Source organism: Phoca vitulina, unplaced genomic scaffold (genome assembly GCF_004348235.1).
Source record: "Phoca vitulina isolate PV1807 unplaced genomic scaffold, GSC_HSeal_1.0 scaffold51, whole genome shotgun sequence".
NCBI classification, from domain to species: Eukaryota; Metazoa; Chordata; class Mammalia; order Carnivora; family Phocidae; genus Phoca; species Phoca vitulina.
The window spans coordinates 5,826,788-5,846,141 of record NW_022589754.1 but is presented as its reverse complement, the minus strand read 5'-3'; the positions used below and the strand labels follow the sequence as shown (position 1 = coordinate 5,846,141).

The window sequence follows — 19,354 nt, the reverse complement described above, 5'->3', positions numbered from 1 at the left end:
GGCATATACGAAAAGCACACAGTGAGTATCATTCTCAATGGGGGAAAAACTGAGAGCTTTTCCCCTAAGGTCAGGAACACGGCAGGAATGTCCACTATCACCACTGCTGTTCAATATAGTACTAGTAATCCTAGCGTAAGCAATCAGACAACAAACAGAAATAAAAGGCATCGAAATTGGCAAAGAAAAATTCAAACTCTCACTCTTTGCAGGTGACAGGATACTCTATGTGGAAAACCCAAAGACTCCAACCCAGAACTGCCAGAATTCATAGAGGAATTCAGCAATGTGGAAGGATATAAAATCAATGCACAAAAATCAGTTGCATTTCCATAAACAAGCAATGAGACAGAAGAGAAATTAAGCAGTCTATCCTATTTACAAGTGCACCGAAAACTGTAAGATACCTAGGAATAAACCTAACCAAAGAAGAAAGTATCTGTACTCATGAAAGAAATTGAGGAAAACACAAAGAAATGGAAAAACATTCTATGCTCATGGACTGGAAGAACAAATATTTTCAAAATGTCTATACTACCTAGAGCAATTTACACGTTCAATGCAATCCTTATCAAAATACCATCAACTTTTTTCACAAAACTGGAACAAATAATCCTAAAATTTGTTTGGAACCAGAAAAGACCCCAAATAGTCAAAGGATTGTTGAAAAAGAAAACCAAGCCTGGCGGCATGACAATTCTGAACTTCAAGCTCTATTCCAAAGCTGTAATCATCAAGTCAATATGGTATTGGCACAAAAACAGACACACAGATCAACGGAACAGAATAGAGAACCCAGAAATAGACCCTCAACTCTATGGTCAACTAATATTCGACAAAGCAGGAAAGAATATGCAATGGAAAAAAGACGGTTTCTTCAACAAATGGTGTTTGGAAAATTGGACAGTCACTTGCAGAAGAATGAAACTTGTCCATTTACTTACACCATAACAAAAACAGACTCAAAATGGATGAAAGACCTAAATGTGAGACAGGAATCCATCAAAATCCTTGAGGAGAACACAGGTGGCAACCTTTCTGACCTCGGCTGCAGCAACTTTTTGCTCAACACGTCTCCAAAGGCAAGGGAAACAAAGGCAAAAATGAACTACTGGGACTCCATCAAGATAAAAAGCTTTTGCACAGCAAAGGAAACAGTTGACAAAACCAAAAGACAACTGACAGAATGGGAGAAGATATCTGCAAATGACATATCAGTTAAAGTGTTGGTATCCAAAATCTATAAAGAACTTATCAAACTCAACACCCAAAGAACAAATAATCCATTCAAGAAATGGGCAGAAGACCTGAACAGACATGTCTCCAATGAAGACATCTAGATGGACAACAGACATGTGAAAAAATGCTCCACATCACTCGGCATCAGGGAAACAAATCAAAACCACAATGAGATACCACCTCACACCAATCAGAATGGCTAAAATTAACATGTCAGGAAATAACAGATGTTGGCAAGGATGTGCAGAAAGGGGAACTCTCTTACACTGTTGGTGGGAATGCAAGCTCGTGCAGCCACTCTGGAAAACAGTATGGAGGTTCCTCAAAAAGTTGAAAATAAGAGTTACCCTATGACCCAGCAACTGTACTACTGGGTATTTACCTCAATGATACAAATTAGTGATATGAAGGTGCACCTGCACCCCATTGTTTACAGCAGCAATGTCCATAATAGCCAAACTATGGAAAGAGCCCAGATGCCCATCAAAAGATGAAAAGATGAATGGATAAGATGTGGTGTGTGTGTGTGTGTGTGTGTGTGTGTGTGTGTGTGTGTGTAATGGAATATTATGTAGCTAACAAAAAAAAAGAAATCTTGCCATTTGCAAGGACATGGATGGAATTAGAGGGTATTATGCTAAGCGAAATAAGTCAATCAGAGAAAGATAATTATCATATGATCTCACTGATATGTGGAATTTGAGAAACAAAATAGAGGATCATAGGGGAAGAGAGGAAAAAAATAAAACAAGAGGAAACCAGAGAGGGAGACAAACCATAAGAGAGTCTTAATCATAGGAAACAAACTGAGGGTTGCTGGAGGGGATGGGGGTGGTGGGATGGGGTAACTGGGTGATGGACATTATGGAGGGCATGTGATGTAATGAACACTCTGTATTATATAAGACTGATAGATCACAGACCTGTAACTCTGAAACCAGTAACACATTATATGTTAATTAATTGGATTAAAATAAAAATTAAAAGAAATTATCCATTTCTTCTAGGTTATCCAATTTGTAGACATATAATCGTTTATATACTCTTTTATCATCCCTTGTGTTTTTGTGGTATCAACTGGAACTTCTCTTCTTTTTCTGATCAATTTGGGTCCACTCTTATTTTTTTCTTGATGAATATAGCTAAACATCTGTCAACTTTATTATTTCAAAGAACCAGCTCTTATTTTCATTGATATTTTCTACTGTCATTTAGTCTCTATTTCATTTATTTCTTCTCTGATCTTTATTTCCTTCCTTCTAGTAACTTTGGTCTTTTTCTTTTTTTAGTGCCTTTATGTGTAGAGTAAGATTATTTATTTCCGATTTCTCTTGTTTTTTATATATGCCTGTATTGCTGTTAAACTTAACTCTTAAAACTGCTTTTGCTGTATCATACATGTTTTGGACTGTTATATTTCCATTTTTACTTGTCTCCAGGCACATATTGTTTTCTCCTTTGATCTCTGAATCAATCCATTGGTTGTTCAGTAGTATCTTGTTTAATCTGCACATATCTGTGATTACCCACCAGCTTTCCTTCTATAACTGATTTCTATTTTTATAGCATTGTGATCAGAAAAGATGGTTGATATGATTTCAGTCTTTCTGAATTACTGAGACTTGTTTTTTGGTCTAAATATGATCTATCCTAGACAATGTTTCATGTGTATTCTAGTACTTTTAAATGGAACATTTTTTATGTATCTATTAAGTCCATCTGGTCTAATGTGTCCTTTAAGGCCAATCTTTCCTTATTGTTTTTTTTGCCTGGAAAATCTATCCAATGATGTCAGTTGGATATTAAGTCCCCTACTATTATTTTATTGCTTTCAAATTCTCCCTTAAAGTCTGTTAATTTTTGCTTTGTATATTTAGGTGCTCCTATGTTGAGTGTTTAAATATTTACAAATACTATATCCTCATGTTGCATTGATGCCTTTATCATTTGGTAATGTCCTTCGATACCTCTCATTACCATCTGTGTTTGAGAGTTTATTTTGTCTGGTATATGCACAGTTTCACAAGGGTTCCTTATTTTTTTTTCTCCTTAAAAGCTTTCATTTTTTAAAGTTTTTGTTTAAATCCAGTTAGTTAACATTCAGGGTTATACTGGTTTCAGGTGTGCAATACAATGATCAGCACATCCATACAACACTCTGTGCTCATCACAAGTACACTTCATAATCCCCATCAACAAGTTAACCCATCCCACACCCACTACCCCTCTGATAACCATCAGTTTGTTCTCTATTGTTAAAGAGTCTGTTTCTAGGGGCACCTGGGTGGCTCAGTTGGTTAAGCAGCTGCCTTCAGCTCAGGTCATGATCCCAGGGTCCTGGGATCGAGCCCCACATCGGGCTCCCTGCTCAGCGGAGAGCCTGCTTCTCCCTCTCCCTCTGCCTGCCACTCTGCCTACTTGTGCTATCTCTCTGTCAAATAGATAAATAAATATCTTAAAAAAAAAAAGAGTCTGTTTCTACATTTGCCTCTCTCTCTCTCTCTTTTTTCCCTTTGCTGGTTTGTTTTGCTTCTTAAATTCCACGTGTGAGTGAAGTCATAAGGTATTTGTCATTTTCTGACTTTCTTCACTTAGCATAATACTATGCAGTTCCATCCTCATCATTGCAAATGGCAAGATTTCAATATTTTTTATGACTAATACTCCAGTGTGTGTGTGTGTGTGTGTGTGTGTGTGTGTGTGTGTTCTTTATCCATTCATCCATCCATTAGCACATCTTTATCCATTCATCAGTCGATGGACATCTAATTTACCCATTCATCAGTCGATGGACACTTGGGCTGTTTTCATAGTTTAGCTATTATAGATAATGCTGCTATAAACACTGGAATGTATGTATCCCTTTAAATTAGTATTTTTGTATTTTTTGGGTAAATATCAAGTAGTGCAATTGCCAGATCATGGGGTAGTTCAATTTTTAACTTTTTGAGGATCCTCCATACAGTTTTCCAGAGTAGCTGGACCAGTTTCCATTCCCACCAACAGGGCAAGAGGGCTCCCCTTTCTTCACATCCTCACTAACACCTGTTGTTTCTTGTGTTGCTGATTTTAGCCATTCTGTCAGGTGTGAGGCGATATCTCATTGTAGTTTAATTTTGTATTTTCTTGATGATCAGTGATGTTGAGCATCTTTTCATATGTCTGTAGGCCATTTGCATGTCTATTTGGAAAAATGTCTATTCATGTTTTCTGTCCATTTTTTAATTGCATTATTTGTCTTCTGGGGGTTGAGGGTTTTTTTTTTTTAAGATTTTATTTAAGGGGCGTCTGGGTGGCTCAGTTGGTTAAGCATCTGCCTTCAGCTCAGGTCATGATCCCTGGGTCCTGGGATCAAGCCCAGCATCAGGCTCCCTGCTCAGAGGGGAGCCTCCTTCTCCCTCTCCCTCTGCCCTTCCCCCCAACTCATGGTCTCTCTTGTTTTGTTTTGTTTTGTTTTTGAGAGAGAGAGAGAGAGGGAGAGAGTGCAAGTGGGGGGAGGGGCAGAGGGAGAGAGAGAGAGAGAATCTCAAGCAGACTCCATAGTGAGCAGAGTCTGATGCGGGGTTTGATCCAATACCCTGAGACCACGACCTGAGCCGAAATCAAGAGTTGGACATATAACTGACTGAGACACCCAGGTGGCCCTGGGGTTTGAGTTTTATAATTTCTTTTTTCTTTTTTTTTTTTTTTTAAAGATTTTATTTATTTATTTGACAGAGAGAGACACAGCGAGAGAGGGAACACAAGCAGGGGGAGTGGGAGAGGGAGAAGCAGGCCTCCTGTGGAGCAGGGAGCCCGATGTGGGACTCGATCCCAGGACCCTGAGATCATGACCTGAGCTGAAGGCAGACGCTTAACGACTGAGCCACCCAGGTGCCCCAAGTTTTATAATTTCTTTATATATTTTGGACACCGAACCCTTAATAGATATATCATTTGCATATATCTTCTCCCATTCCATACGTTGCTTTTTAGTTTGTTGATTGTTTCCTTCTATATGCAGTAGCTTTTAATATTGATGAAGTCCCAAAAGGCTATTTTTGCTTTGGTTTCATTTGCCTCAGGAGACATATCTACTAAGAAGTTGCTACAACCAGTGTCAAAGAGGTTAATGCCCATGTAATACTCTAGGATTTTTATGGTTTCAGGTCTTGCATTTAGGTCTTTAATCCATTTTGAATTTATTTTTGTGTGTGGTTTAAGAAAGTGGTCCAATTGCATTCTTTTGCATGTTGCTATCCAGTTTTCCTAACACCATTTGTTGAAGAGACCATCTTTTTCCCATTGAATATTCTTCCCTGCTTTGTTAAAGATTAATTCACCATATATCTGTGGGTTCATTTCTGGGTTATGTATTCTGTTCCACTGATCTATGTGTCTATTTTTGTACCAGTACCATACTGTCTTATGATTACAGCTTTGTAATATAGCTTTAAGTCCAGAACTGTGATACTTCCAGCTTTGCTTTTCTTTTTCAAGATTGCTTTCATTATTCAGGATCTTTGCGGTTCCATACAAATTTTAGGACTGTTTGTTGTAGTTCTGTGAAAAAGGCTGTTGGTATTTTGATAGGTATCATATGAAATGTGTACATTGCTTTGGGTAGTATATACATTTTAACAGTATTTGTTCTACTGATCCATGAGCATGGGATGTCTTTCCATTTCTTTGTGTCATCTTCAATATCTGTCATCGGTGTTTTATAGTTAAGAGAGTAAAGATCTTCCACCTATTTAGTTAGGATTATTCCTAGGTATATTATTTCTGATGCAATTGAAAATGGAACTGATTTCTTAATTTTTCTTTCTGCCACTTCAGTATTGGTGTATAGAAATGGAACAGATTTCTGTACATTGACTTTGGATCTTGCAACTTCACTGAATTTATCAGTTCTATCAGTATTTTGGTAGAGTCTACTGGGTTTTCTATACAGAATATCATGTCATCTGGAAATAGTGAAAGTTTGACTTTTTCCTTGCCGATTTGGATGCCTTTTATTTCTTCTCGTTATCTGATTTCTGTGGTTAGGACTTCCAGTACTATGTTAAATAACAGTGGTGAGAGTGGACATCCCTATCTTGTTGCTGAGTGTAGAGGAAAAGCTCTCTGTTGTTCCCCATTAAAGATGATGTTAGCTGTGGGTTTTTCAGATAAAGCCTTTATGATGTTGAAGTATGTTCCCTCTAAACCTACTTAGTTGAGAGTTTTTATCATGAATGGATGCTATACTTTGTTAAATGCTTTTCCTGCATCTATTGAAAGGATCATATGTTTCTTATCCTTTCCTTTATATGGTGTATCACATTGATTGATTTATGAATATTGAACCACCCTTATAACCCGGTAATAAATCCCATTTGATCGTGGTGAATGATTTTCTCAATATACTGTTGGATTTGGATTACTAATATTTTATTAAGAATGTTTACATCCATGTTCATCAGGGATATTGGCCTACAGTTCTCCTTTTTAGTGGAGTCTTTATCAGGTTTTGGTTCAGGGTAATGCTGGCCTCAGAATGAATTTGAAAGTACTCTGTCCTTTTCTACCTTTTGGAATAGTTTGAGAAGAATACGTATTAATTCTTCTTTACATGTATGTTAGAATTTGCCTGTGAAGCCATCTAGCTCTGGACTTTTGTTTATTGGGAGTTTTGTGGATGCAGTAAAAATGGTCATAAGAGGGAAGTTTACACCAATACAGGCTTACCTCAAGAAGCAAGAAAAATCTCAAATAAACAACCTAAACTTAAACCTAAAGGAGTTAGGAAAAGAACAACAAACGAAGCCTAAAGCCAGCAGAAGGAAACAAATAATAAAGATTAGAACACAAAACAATGAGACAGAAACTAAAAAAACAATAGGACAGATCAATGAAACCAGGAGCTGCTTCTTTGAATAAATTGAATTGATAAATCTCTATTCAGACTTATCAAAAAGAGAAAGAACCCAAATAAATAAAATCACAAATGAAAAAGGGTAAATAACAACCAACACCACAGAAATACAAACAGTTATAGGAGTGCATCAGGAAAAAGTATGTGACAACAAATTGGACAATCTGGAAGAAATGGATTAATTCCTACAAACATATAAACTACAAAAAACTGAAACAGAAATAAATGGAAAATTTGAAGATACCAATAACCAGCAAAGAAATTAGTAATCACAAACTCCCAACATGCAAAAAACCAGTGTTCTTTTCATTTCCATTTGCATTGAATATCTTTTTCTATAGTTTCACTTTCAGTTTCTTGGTGTTCTTAGATCTGAAATGAGTATGCAGGCAACATATTAATGAGTCTTGCTTTTTTTTTAAAATCCATTCATCTACTCTTATGTCTTTGGAGAATTTAGTCCATTTAACTTTATACTAATTATAGATAGGAATGTACTTATCGACAATTGTTGAGTATTTTCTGGCTGGTTTTTTTTTTTTTTTTTAGTTCCTCTATGTTCATTTCCTTTTTTTTTTTTTTTTGCACTCTTACTTGTAGTTTGGTAATTTTCTTTAGTATTATGTTTAATTCATTTCTCATTTTCTTTTGTGTTCTACTATAGATTTCTGCTTTGTATTAAATGAGTTTCACTTTTAACATTCTATATATATCACTCTATTTTAAAGTGATAGCAACTGATGTATGAATGCATTCTAAAACTATACATCTTTATGATCCCTCATGTGTTATTTTTTTTGTTGATTTTATTTTACTTACTTATTTTTATTTTGTATTGATGTTGATTTTAACTCTGTTCATTTTCATGCCTGCCAGGGAAGATGGCAGAGTAGGAGGACCTGAGCTCACCCTATACCACTAGATATCATCTATACCCAAATCAATAAACTGGAGAGTAATCTGAACACTGTCAGAACAAACTCAACAACTAAATATAGAGAAAAAGCTGCATCTGAAAGTTAGGAAGGTCAGAAAGGCAGAGGGAGGCTGCTGGCAGAAGGGAGGGAGCTGTGTGCATGGAGAGGGCAGAGAAACAGGCCTTCACATCAAGGAACTCACACTGAGAAGACTAATCCCCATAATGTTGGACATTGAAAACCAGAGGGACTGAATTCTGTGAGTCTGTATAATCAGTGGGACTTGGAGCCTGAAGCTTTAAAAGTCAGCTGACTCAGCACTGGACCAGCCATGAGGGTGAGTGATAGCTGGGCCACTGCCCTTAAAGAGACAACAGCCTGCATGAAGAGGCAACATAAAAACAGTAGTTTACACAATGCTGGAGAGCAAACAGGAGACAGATCTGTTCCTATTGATTTCAGAGCATGTTGGGGGACTTCAAAAATGAAGGACCTGGTAGGCAAGATTTTCACCCCCACCCCTCAGCATAAATACATGGTCATCTGCGGCTGCACAGACACTTGCTATCTAACCTACTGGCAGTAGGCCACCTCCACGAGTTCTCCTGAGCACTCAACCACTCCAAGCCTGCTGCCCTGTGACTATGGGCTCAGAGCAAATTTTGTTAAAGCCATGCACTCCTCACCCACTCACCAGTGCATAGGTACCCCCATGCACTGAGCCCAGCCACCTCAAAGCACAGAGCTACCTTGCCACACTGAGCCATTATGACCGTGCGATGACCAGCTGCTGGGTGCACAGCTGCTGCTGCAGGCCACGCCTCGCCACATGCCCCAGGCCACTATCGTGCACCAGGCCCAACCATATCTAGGCATCATGATGTACAGCACCCAGCCTCCCACCCCAGGCCAACCCGGCAAACAATCCCCAGCCAATGCAGTGCTTTTGTGGATGCAGCATAGGACTAGTGGCCCTGTACAAATGTTGCTAATACTGCTACCCTACTCCCAAGTATCTGGGTGGGCACGACCCTTAGAGCTAGCCTGCCTGGATCCCACTAACAATACAGAAAGCAAGTACAGCCCACAACAAGCAGAGAGTCAGTGCAGACAACTGCATTGGAAGGAAAAGTGACTCAGACACAACAGTAGAGCACAAGCAACACACACACACACACACACACACACACACACACACACACACACACACAGGATACGCTCCCAAAGTGCAAGATTCAGGCAAACATGAGATAGTGCACTGAAGGGCACTCCAGGACCTCTTCTTTATAAAGGCACTACTTTGAAGAGCAGAAGACATAGCTGACTTTATTAACACACAAGAGGGAGGCAAAAATGGGAGAAATTTATCCCAAATGAAAGAATAGGAAAAGGCCATGGCTAGAGATCTAAGTGAAACTGATATAAGTAACATGCCTAGTAGAGAATTTAAAGCATTGATCATAAGAACACTCACTGAACTTAAGAAAGGAGTGGAAGACATGAGTGAGACCTTAACACACAGATAAAGAATAACATAGCAGAAGTCAATAAACGAAATGAGAAACGTGTTTGATGGAATGAAGAGAACAGTGGAAGATGCAGAGGAACAAATTAGTGATCTAGAAGACAGAGTAATGAAAAGTACTCAAGTTGAACAAAAAAGAGAAGAATTATGCCAAATGAGAATAGACTTTGGGAACTCAGTGACTCCATCAAATTTAATAACATTCGTATTATAGAAGTCCCAGAAGAACAAGAGAGAAAAAAGGAGGCAGAAAATTTATGTGAAGAAATAATATCTGAAAACTTCCTTAATCTGGAAAAAGAAACAGATATACAGATCCAGGAAGTACAGAAAATCCCATCAAAATCAACAAAAACAGGCCAACACCAACACATACTGTAATTAAATATGCAAAATATAGTGATATAGACAAAATCTTAAAAGCAGCAAGACAAAAGAAGACAGTAACTTAAAATGGAAAATCAATTAGCAGGAGACTTTTAAATGGAAACTCTGCAAGCCAGAAGGGAGTGACATAATATATCAAAGTGCTGAATGGGAAAAATCTGCAGCCCAGAATAGTTTATCCAGCAAGGCTATGATTCAGAATAGAAGGAGACATAAAGAGTTTCCAGACAAACAAAAAAAACAACCTAAAGGAATTCATGACAACTAAACCAGCCCTGCTACAAATATTTAAGGGGACTCTTTTGAGTGGAAAGGAGAAACAAAAAGTGACAGTAGAAAGGTAGGAAACACAAAAGCAGTAAAAATGAATATTTCTGTAAAAATATCAGTCAATGATCTCAAAAAATAGGATATAAATTATAACAACATACACAATAAGCATGGGGATTACAGCAGTAAGGAATGGATTCAAACTTAACCATCAACTTAACATAGACTCCTATATACAGAAGACATTATATATAAAACTAATGGTAACCATATACCAAGAACCACCAATAAATATGCAAAAAATAAAGAGAAAGAAATCCAAACACACCAGTAATGAAAATCAGGAAAACATGAAAAAGAGAAAAACAAGAAAGGATTAGAGAAAATCTTCAGAAACAACTATAAAACAAATAATAAAATGACAATAAACACAAATCTATCAATAATTACGTTGAATGTAAATGGCCTAAAAGCTCTAATCAAATATATAGGGTGATGCAATGGGTACAAAACAAGACCCATATATATGCTATCTACAGGAGAATGATTTTAGACCTAAAGAAACCTGCAGATTGAAAGTGAGGGGATGGAGAAACATCAGGCAAGTGGTAGCCAAAAAAAAGCTGCACTAGCAATGCTTATATCCGAAAAAACAGACATTTAAAAAAAACTAACAAGGGCGCCTGGGGGGTTCAGTTGGTTAAGCAACTGCCTGTGGCTCAGGTCATGATCTCAGGGTCCTGGGATTGAGCCCTGTGTCAGGCTCCCTGCTGAGCAGGGAGCCTGCTTCTCCCTCTCCCTCAGCAGCTCCCCCTGCTTGTGCTCTCTTGTTGTCTGTCAAATAAATAAAAATAAAATCTTAAAATTAATAAATAAATAAAGACTAACAAGAGATAAAGAAGGACACTATATAATAATAAAGGGGAATATCCAACAAGAAGATATAACAACTGTAAATATTTATGCACCTAACATAGCTGCACACAAATATATAAAACAGTTAATAACAAACATGAAGGAACTAATTGACAATAATACAATTACAGTACAGGATTTTATCACCCCACTTATATGAATGGACAGATTATCTGAAGAGAAAAGCAACAAGGAAACAATGGCTTTGAATGACACACTGGAACACATAATTTAATAGATATATCCAGAACATTCCATCCTAAAACAGCAAAATACACATGCTTTTCAAGTGTACATGGAATATTATCCAGAATGGATCACGTATTACCCCATAAAACATCCTCAACAAATTAAAGAATATTGAAGTCATACCATGCATCTTTTCTGACCAGAACACTATGAAACTAGAAGTCAACCACAAGAAAAAATCTGGAAAGAGCACAATAAATGGAGATTAAATAACATGTTACTCAACAATGATAGGTCAATCAGGAAACAAAAGAAGAGATTAAAAAATACATGGAAGCAAATAAAAATGAAAACACAACAGTCCAAAACCCTTGATACAGCAAAGGTGGTTGTAAAAGGGAAGTTTATGGCAACACAGGCCTTCCTGAAGAAGCAAGAGAAACCCCAAATAAACAACCTAACATTACACCTAAAGGAGCTAGAAAAAGAAGGACAAACTATATGTAAAGACAGCAGAAGGAAGGAAATAAAAAGATTAGAGCAGAAATAAATGATATAGAAACTTAAAAAAAAAACAATTGAATAAATCAATGAAACCAGGAGCTTGGTTCCTTGAAAAAATTAATAAAACTGATAAACTTCTAGCCAGACTTATCAAGAAAAAAAGAGAAAGGACTCAAATAAATAAAATCCCATATGAGAGAGGAGAAATAACCAATACCACAGAAATACAAACAATTATAAGAGAATATAATGAAAAATGATATACCAACATATTGGACAACATGTAAGAAATGCATAAATTCTATAAACATATTAACTATCAAAACTGAAACAGGCAGAAACATAAAATTTGAACAGACCAATAACCAGCAAAGAAAATGAATCAGTAATCAAAAAACTCACAACCACAAAAGTCTAGGACCAGAGAGCTTCAAAGGTGAATTCGACCAAGTATTTAAAGAAGAGTTAATACCTCTTCTTCTCAAACAATTCCAAAAAATAGAAAAGGAAGGAAAACTTCCAAATTCATTCTATGAAGCCATCATTACCCTGATAACAAAACCGGATAAAAGACACCACTAAAAACAAACAACAGGCTAATATCCCTGATGAACAGAGATGCAGAAATATTCACCAAAATACTAGTAAACAAAATTCGACAATATATTAATAAAATCATTTAACAAGATCAAGTGGGATTTATTCCTGGGCTGGAAGGGTGGTTCAATATTTGCAAATCAATCAATGCGATACATCACATCAACAAAAGAAAAGATAATAAACATATGATCCATTCAATAGATGCAGAAAAAGCATTTGACAAAGTACAGCATCCATTCATGATAAAAACCCTCAACTAAATAGGTTTAGAGGGAATGTACCTCAACATGATAAAGGCCATATATGAAAAACCCACAGCTAACATCATCCTCAATGGGGAACAATGGAGAGCTTTTCCTCTACACCCAGGAACAAGATAGGTATGTCCATTCTCACCATTGTTATTTAACATAGTACTGGAAGTCCTAACCATAGCAATCAGACAACACAAAGAAATAAAAGGCATCCAAATCGGCAAGAAGAAATCAAATTTACACTATTTCCAGATGTCATGATACTCTATATAGAAATCCAAAAGATACCACCAAAACACTGCTAGAACTGATAAATTTAGTAAAGCTGCAGGGTACAAAATCAACATACAGAAATCTGTTGCATTTCTATACAGTAATGATAAAGCAGTGGAAAGAGAAATTAAGGAATCAATCCAACTTATAATTGCACAAGAAATAATAAGATACATAGGAATAAACCTAACCAAAGAACTAAAAGACCTGGACTCTGAAAACTACAAAACACTGATGAAAGAAACTCAGGGTCATAGAAATGGAATGATATTCCATGTTCATGGATCAGAAAAACAAATATTGTTAAAATGTCTATTCTACCCAAAGTAATCTACACATTTAATGCAATCCCTAACAAAATACCACCAGAATTTTTCACAGAGCTAGAACAAACAATCCAAAAATTTGTAGGGAACCTCAAAAAAACTCAAATAACCAATGCAATCCTGAAAAAGAAAAGCAAAGCTGGAGGCATCACAATTCTGGATTTCACGTTATACTACAAAGCTATAGTGATCAGAACAGTATGGTACTAGTACAAAAATGGAAACATACATCAATGGAAAAGAACAGGAAACCCAGAAATAAACTCATAAATATATGGTCAATTAATCTTTAAAAAGCAGGAAAGAATATCTAACAGAAAAAAGACAAGTCTCTTCAACAAATGCTGTTGGGAAAACTGGACAGCAACATGCAAAAAAATGCAACTGGACCACTTTCTTACACCACACACAAATAAATTCAAAATGGATTAAAGACCTAAATGTGAGACAGGAAACCATCAAAATCCTAGAAAAGAACACAGGCAGTAACCTCTTTGACATCAGCCGTAGCAACTTCTTTCTAGATATATCTCCTGAGGCAAGGGAAACAAAAGCAAAAATAAACTATTGGGACTACATCAAATAAAAAGTGTCTGCACAATGAAGGAAACAATCAACAAAACTAAAAGGCAACCTAAGCAATGGGAGAAGATATTTGCAAAGGACATATCTGATAAAAGGTTAGTATACAAAATATATTAGGAACTTATAAAACTCAACACCCAGAAATCAAATAATCCAGTTAAAAAATGGGGAGAAGACAAACAGTTTTCCAAAAAAGACATACAGATGGCCCACAGACACATGAAAAGATGTTCATCATCACTTACTATCTGGGAAATTCAAATCAAAACTACGATGAGATATCACCTTATCACCTTATACCTGCTAGAATGGCTAAAATCAACAACACAAGAAACAACAGGTGTTGGTGAAGATGTGAAAAAAGGGGAACCCTCTTGCAATGTTGGTAGGAATGCAAACTGGGTGCAGCCACTCTGGAAAACAGTATGGTGGTTCCTCAAAAAGTTAAAAATCGAACTACCCTATGATCCAGCAATTGCACTACTGGGTAATTACCCAAAGAATACAAAAACACTAATCAGAGGGATACATCAATCCCATTTTTATAGCAGCATTTTTTACAATAGCCAAGATATGGTAGCAACCCACGTGTTCATCAATTGATGAATGGATAAAGAAGAATACATAGAATGGAATATTATTTAGTTTTTACAAAAAATGAAATCTTGCCATTTGCAATATGGATGGAGCTACAGAGTATAATGCTAAGTGAAATGTCAGTCAGAGAAAGACAAATACCGTATGATTTCATGCACCTGTGGAATTTAAGAAGCAAAAGGAGCAAAGGGACAGAAAGAGAGAGACAAATCAAGAAACAGACTCTTACTTATAGAGAACAAATTGATGGTTACCAGAGGAGTTTTGGGGGAATGGGTTAAATAGGTGATGAGGATTAAAGAGTATACTTTTTGTGATGAGCACCAGGTTATGTATGGAATTGTTAAATCACTATATTGTACAGCTGAAACTAATATAACACTGTTAAGTAACTGAAATTTAAAGCTAAAAAAAGAATTAAAAAATAAATCTTTTCATTTTGTGTATCCCTGTACTAATTATTATACAATTTTATCAATTTTTTTGTTTTAAACTTCGTATTAGCTTTATATGTGTTTAATCCCCTATCTTTAATATATGTTTTTTCTTTTTCAGTGAGATATTTTACTTTCATACAATTTCTTATTACTAGTTAATTCCTTTTCTTTTCAGCTGAAATTTATCTCTTTAACATTTCTTATAAGACAGTTTTAATGGTGACAAATTCACTTAGTTTTTGCTTGTCTGGAAAACTCTTTATCTCTCCTTAAATTCTGAATGATATTACCAGGTAGAATTCTTGGTTGGACGTTTTCTTTTTTTTTCCCTTTCAGCACCTTCAATATACCATGCCATACCATGCCACTCCCTTCTGGCCTACAAAGTGTTGATTGAAAAATGAGCTGATGGGCTTATGGGGGTCCCTTTTAATGCAAGAAGTTGTTTTTCTCTGGCTGCTTTTAAGATTCTCTTTAATTTTTAACATTTTAATTTGAATGTTCTTTGATGTGGATCTCTGTTTTTTTCTTATTTGGAACTCTGTGAGCTTCCTAGAACTGATTATCTGTTTCCTTCCATAGGTTAGGGAAATTTTCAGCCATTATTTCTTGAAATAAGTTTTCTACTTTTTTTTCCTCTGTCTTCATTTGGTACTCCTATAATGCAGATGTTATTCTGCTAGATATTGTCCCATATGTCCCTCAAACTATCTTAATTTTTCTATTTTTTTCCCCTTTTCCTATTCTCAGTTACTTCTGGTGTCTTGTCTTCCAGGTTGCTCATCTGTTCATTTTGTCTGGTCTGCCACTGAACCCCCTAGGTATATTTACCACTTCACCTATTGTATTCTTCAGCTTTGTGACTTCTCTTTGTTGAAGTTTTCACTGTGTTCATCCATTCTTCTCCTGAGTTTGGTGAGCATATTTATGACCATTACTTTGAATTCTTTATCAGGTAGATTACTTATCTCCACTTCATTAAGGTCTTTTCTGAGGTTTTTCTCTTATTCTTTCATCAGGAACATATACATTTCTCCTCATTTTGCTTGACTCCATGTTTGTTTCTATGTGTTAGGTAAAATAGCTACCTCTCCTCTTTAAAAAGTTTTTAAATTATAGTTGACACACCATGTTATATTAATTTCAGGTGTACAACATAGTGATTTGACAAGTTTATACATTACACTATGTTCACCACAAGTGTAGCTACCATCTGTCACCATACAACGCTATTACAATATGATTGACTATATTCCCTATTCTGTACTTTTTACCCCTATTACTTATTTATTCCATAACTGGAAACCTGTGTATCTCTCATTTCCCTTCACCTATTTTGCCAATTCCCCTACTTCCCTCCCCTCTGGCAATCACAGGTTTTTTCTCTGCCTTTATGGGTCTGCTTCTGCTTTTTGTTTGTTTTACTTTTTAGATTCCATATATAAATGTGGCCTTGCATTGGAGATAAACCTTATCAATTCAACCATGCCCTAGCTTTTGGTTGTTTCTCAGACCTCTGTGATTGTCTATAAGTAGCACAATTTGTTCTTGATAGGTCTCAGTTGTTGAGCGTATGCCAAGACCTGTCACTGTTCCAAATGGAGGGATCTCAGTGCCTAGTTTCAGGCTAATTGTAAGACAGATTATCAGGCAGTATCTTCTTAAGATATGCAAATATACAGTCTTTGGGTCCACAATCGTAAACTCTGCTGACTTCCAGACCAGTTCCAGAGGTGTCCCCTGGGCAATAGTTGCAAAAATCGTAGCTTTAGAAGTGTGTATAACCTTTCTGTGAGGTATCAGCGAACTATGATGAGATCAAGTGAGGGTGCTAATATGGTGAATCCCTGCCCATGTTCCCTGAGAGCCCTTCTGTAGCCTCTGGATGTGTGACCTGTCCCCATGACAAAAAAAATAGGACTTTTTCACATCAAGAATGGGGTTGTGTTTCAGTCTTCTGTTTGTGCAGTGCCCTGGGTATGGTAGCCTGCCAAAAACCGTCTCTCTAACTGCTTCAAACCCATTGGGTCCAGAAACACAATACCCCAGGCCACTACAGCCAGGTGTTCAAGGGGAGTCCCACGTGGGCTATGCATGCCCACCAGCTATGGCAGGAGAGCTGTGAATGTGGTATGGGGGTGGGGTACTCAGCCCACTGTGTTGGGATAAGCCACAGCTATAGTGTGCATGGGCAGGGTGCTCCCACTGAAGCTAGCAGACTTAAAGACTTAAAGGAGGGGTTCCACAATAGCACCCATCTACACCAGGACCAACAAGGCAGGAGAATGCAAAAATGATGCCCACCTCTGTCCCTGGAGAGAGTCCCAACAGGTTCTTGCCTCTCCAGCAGATGCTTTAAGATTAGCAAATGAGTCTCCTTCACATAGAGTCTAAGTGCCTTGCAAACTGTTGCTTTTGAGCTGGGTCCCATGGCAAGTGAGTCTGTGCAGGACCCTTTAAGAGTGTATTTTTCATTCCCTACAGTTCTAGAAGTAAGCCCACTGGTTCTCATAGCCAGATGCTTTGGGGGCTCATTTCTTCAGTGTAGGTCCCAAGGGTTGGGGTGTCTGATGTGGGACATAGACACCTTGCTCCTCAAGAACAAGTTCCATATTATGAGATCACTCCCAACTGTAGGCTGCTGCTCCTGGGGTGGAGTTTTTGGAAGACCACATCTCTACCTCTCCTACCCATCTCAATGTGGCCCTTTTATCCTTTGTTGTAGAGGCACTATTTAGCTAGCTTTCAGGTCCTTTTCAGAGGGAACTCTCCCATATATAGCTGTAGATTTGTTGTGTTCACAGGAGGAGGTGATTTCAGGAACCTTCTATGCCACCATTTTTCAATGTGTCTTTTAAAAAGTATGTAGATTTTAAAGTAACAAACAGCTCCTATAATTAATTGAATACAGCAGGCTAAAAGAGGATTTTCATTAACTATTACTATAATATGTGTTTTTTCTTTTTCTATGTAATCAAATAGAACTTGTTTTAAATACTACAGCCATACTAAATCCAGAATTTCACACTGATCTTCATTACTACCAAGATACCTTACCATACAGATTTCAGCACCAATATATATTAAGGTACAGATTAGAAAAGAAATAAAACCAACTTTCCAGAGATATTAAAAAAGAAAGCAACATATTTAAGTTTCTCATTTTGCTCTTACCGTATGTGATTCTAATTCAGCAATTTTCTCAGGGATCTCAGAACCCAAATAATATATTCTAATCACATGGTCAGTGCTACCTGTTGTAATGAACATACCACCTGGAAGATTAAAAAACAAACAAGCAAACATTGTACCAAGGAATTTAAAAACACTTTGATTGCCTTCTTAGTTATATGCTACCTTATATTAATAAGAGGGCTTCCAGAAACACAGGTTATCTTCTAATCATTAAAGACATAAAATTTCAGAGAAAAATAGGTAAAATTCAAGAGAAATATCTAAAGGACAACTATACCATTCACCCAACAAAAATCCAACAACTATACGCTAAATATAGGCCTTTGAATAAGGTCATTAAAGGTCAGAGCCTTGAAGAATTCTTTATATTTTATGCAAAATCACAGTGCTCCAAAATTATTTATAAAATGACCTATAGCTTCAATTCTCTTTTCAGTGGCTATAATGGTGTAATGGAAAAACTCAACCACTTTTTGGGATTATGAAAAAATTCTAGAGATGGATGGTGGTAATATATCTAAAACAATGTGAATATACTTAATGTCACAAAACTACTCACCTAAAAATGGTTATTAAAATAGTAAATTTTAGGGGCACATGGGTGGCTCAGTCAGTTGAATGTCCGACTTTTGGTTTCACCTCAGGTCATGATCTGTGCGTCCTGAGACTGAGCCCTGTATCAGACTCCATGCTCAGGAGGGAGTTTGCCTGATTCTCTCCCTCTGTCCCTTCCCCAACTCATGTGCGCCAGTACACGCGAGCTCTCTTTCAAATAAATAAATCTTTTTTAAAAAATAGTAAATTTTATGTTATATTTTACCACAATAAAAGAAAAGGTCAACTAGCATATGATTCTTAGCAGTAGAAAAGCACAATTTACACACTGTAAAAGTGTCTTCTATATGGAACCACAGTATATATTTTCTGAAATGTCAGGGCAGTATTTTTTTTTTTTTAGATTTTATTTATTTATTTGAGAGAGAGAGAGCATGAGAGAGGGGAGGTCAGAGGGAGAAGCAGACTCCCCGCCGAGCAGGGAGCCCGATGCGGGACTTGATCCTGGGACTGCAGGATCATGACCTGAGCCGAAGGCAGTCGCCCAACCAACTGAGCCACCCAGGCGCCCCAGGGCAGTATTTTAATGATGAATTGTGTGTGTATGGGGGGAGAGCTTTTCTTTTTACCAACCAAAATCTGATTTATATAGAAACATATTAGAAAATAAGAAGCTATTATATGTTAATT

The 19,354-nt window shown here is 36.9% G+C and overlaps 1 protein-coding gene across 4 annotated transcripts in view; it reads right to left on the bottom strand.

Moving 5' to 3' along the window:
- BRWD3 (bromodomain and WD repeat domain containing 3) overlaps window positions 1-19,354 on the bottom strand; it is a 187,783-nt gene that overhangs the window by 108,902 nt on the left and 59,527 nt on the right. For all 4 annotated transcript variants that reach the window (XM_032387928.1, XM_032387930.1, XM_032387929.1 and 1 more), the window contains exon 11: window positions 18,089-18,189. In XM_032387928.1, coding sequence (XP_032243819.1) covers window positions 18,089-18,189 — 101 coding nt within the window. The remainder of the gene's footprint in view (window positions 1-18,088; window positions 18,190-19,354) is intronic.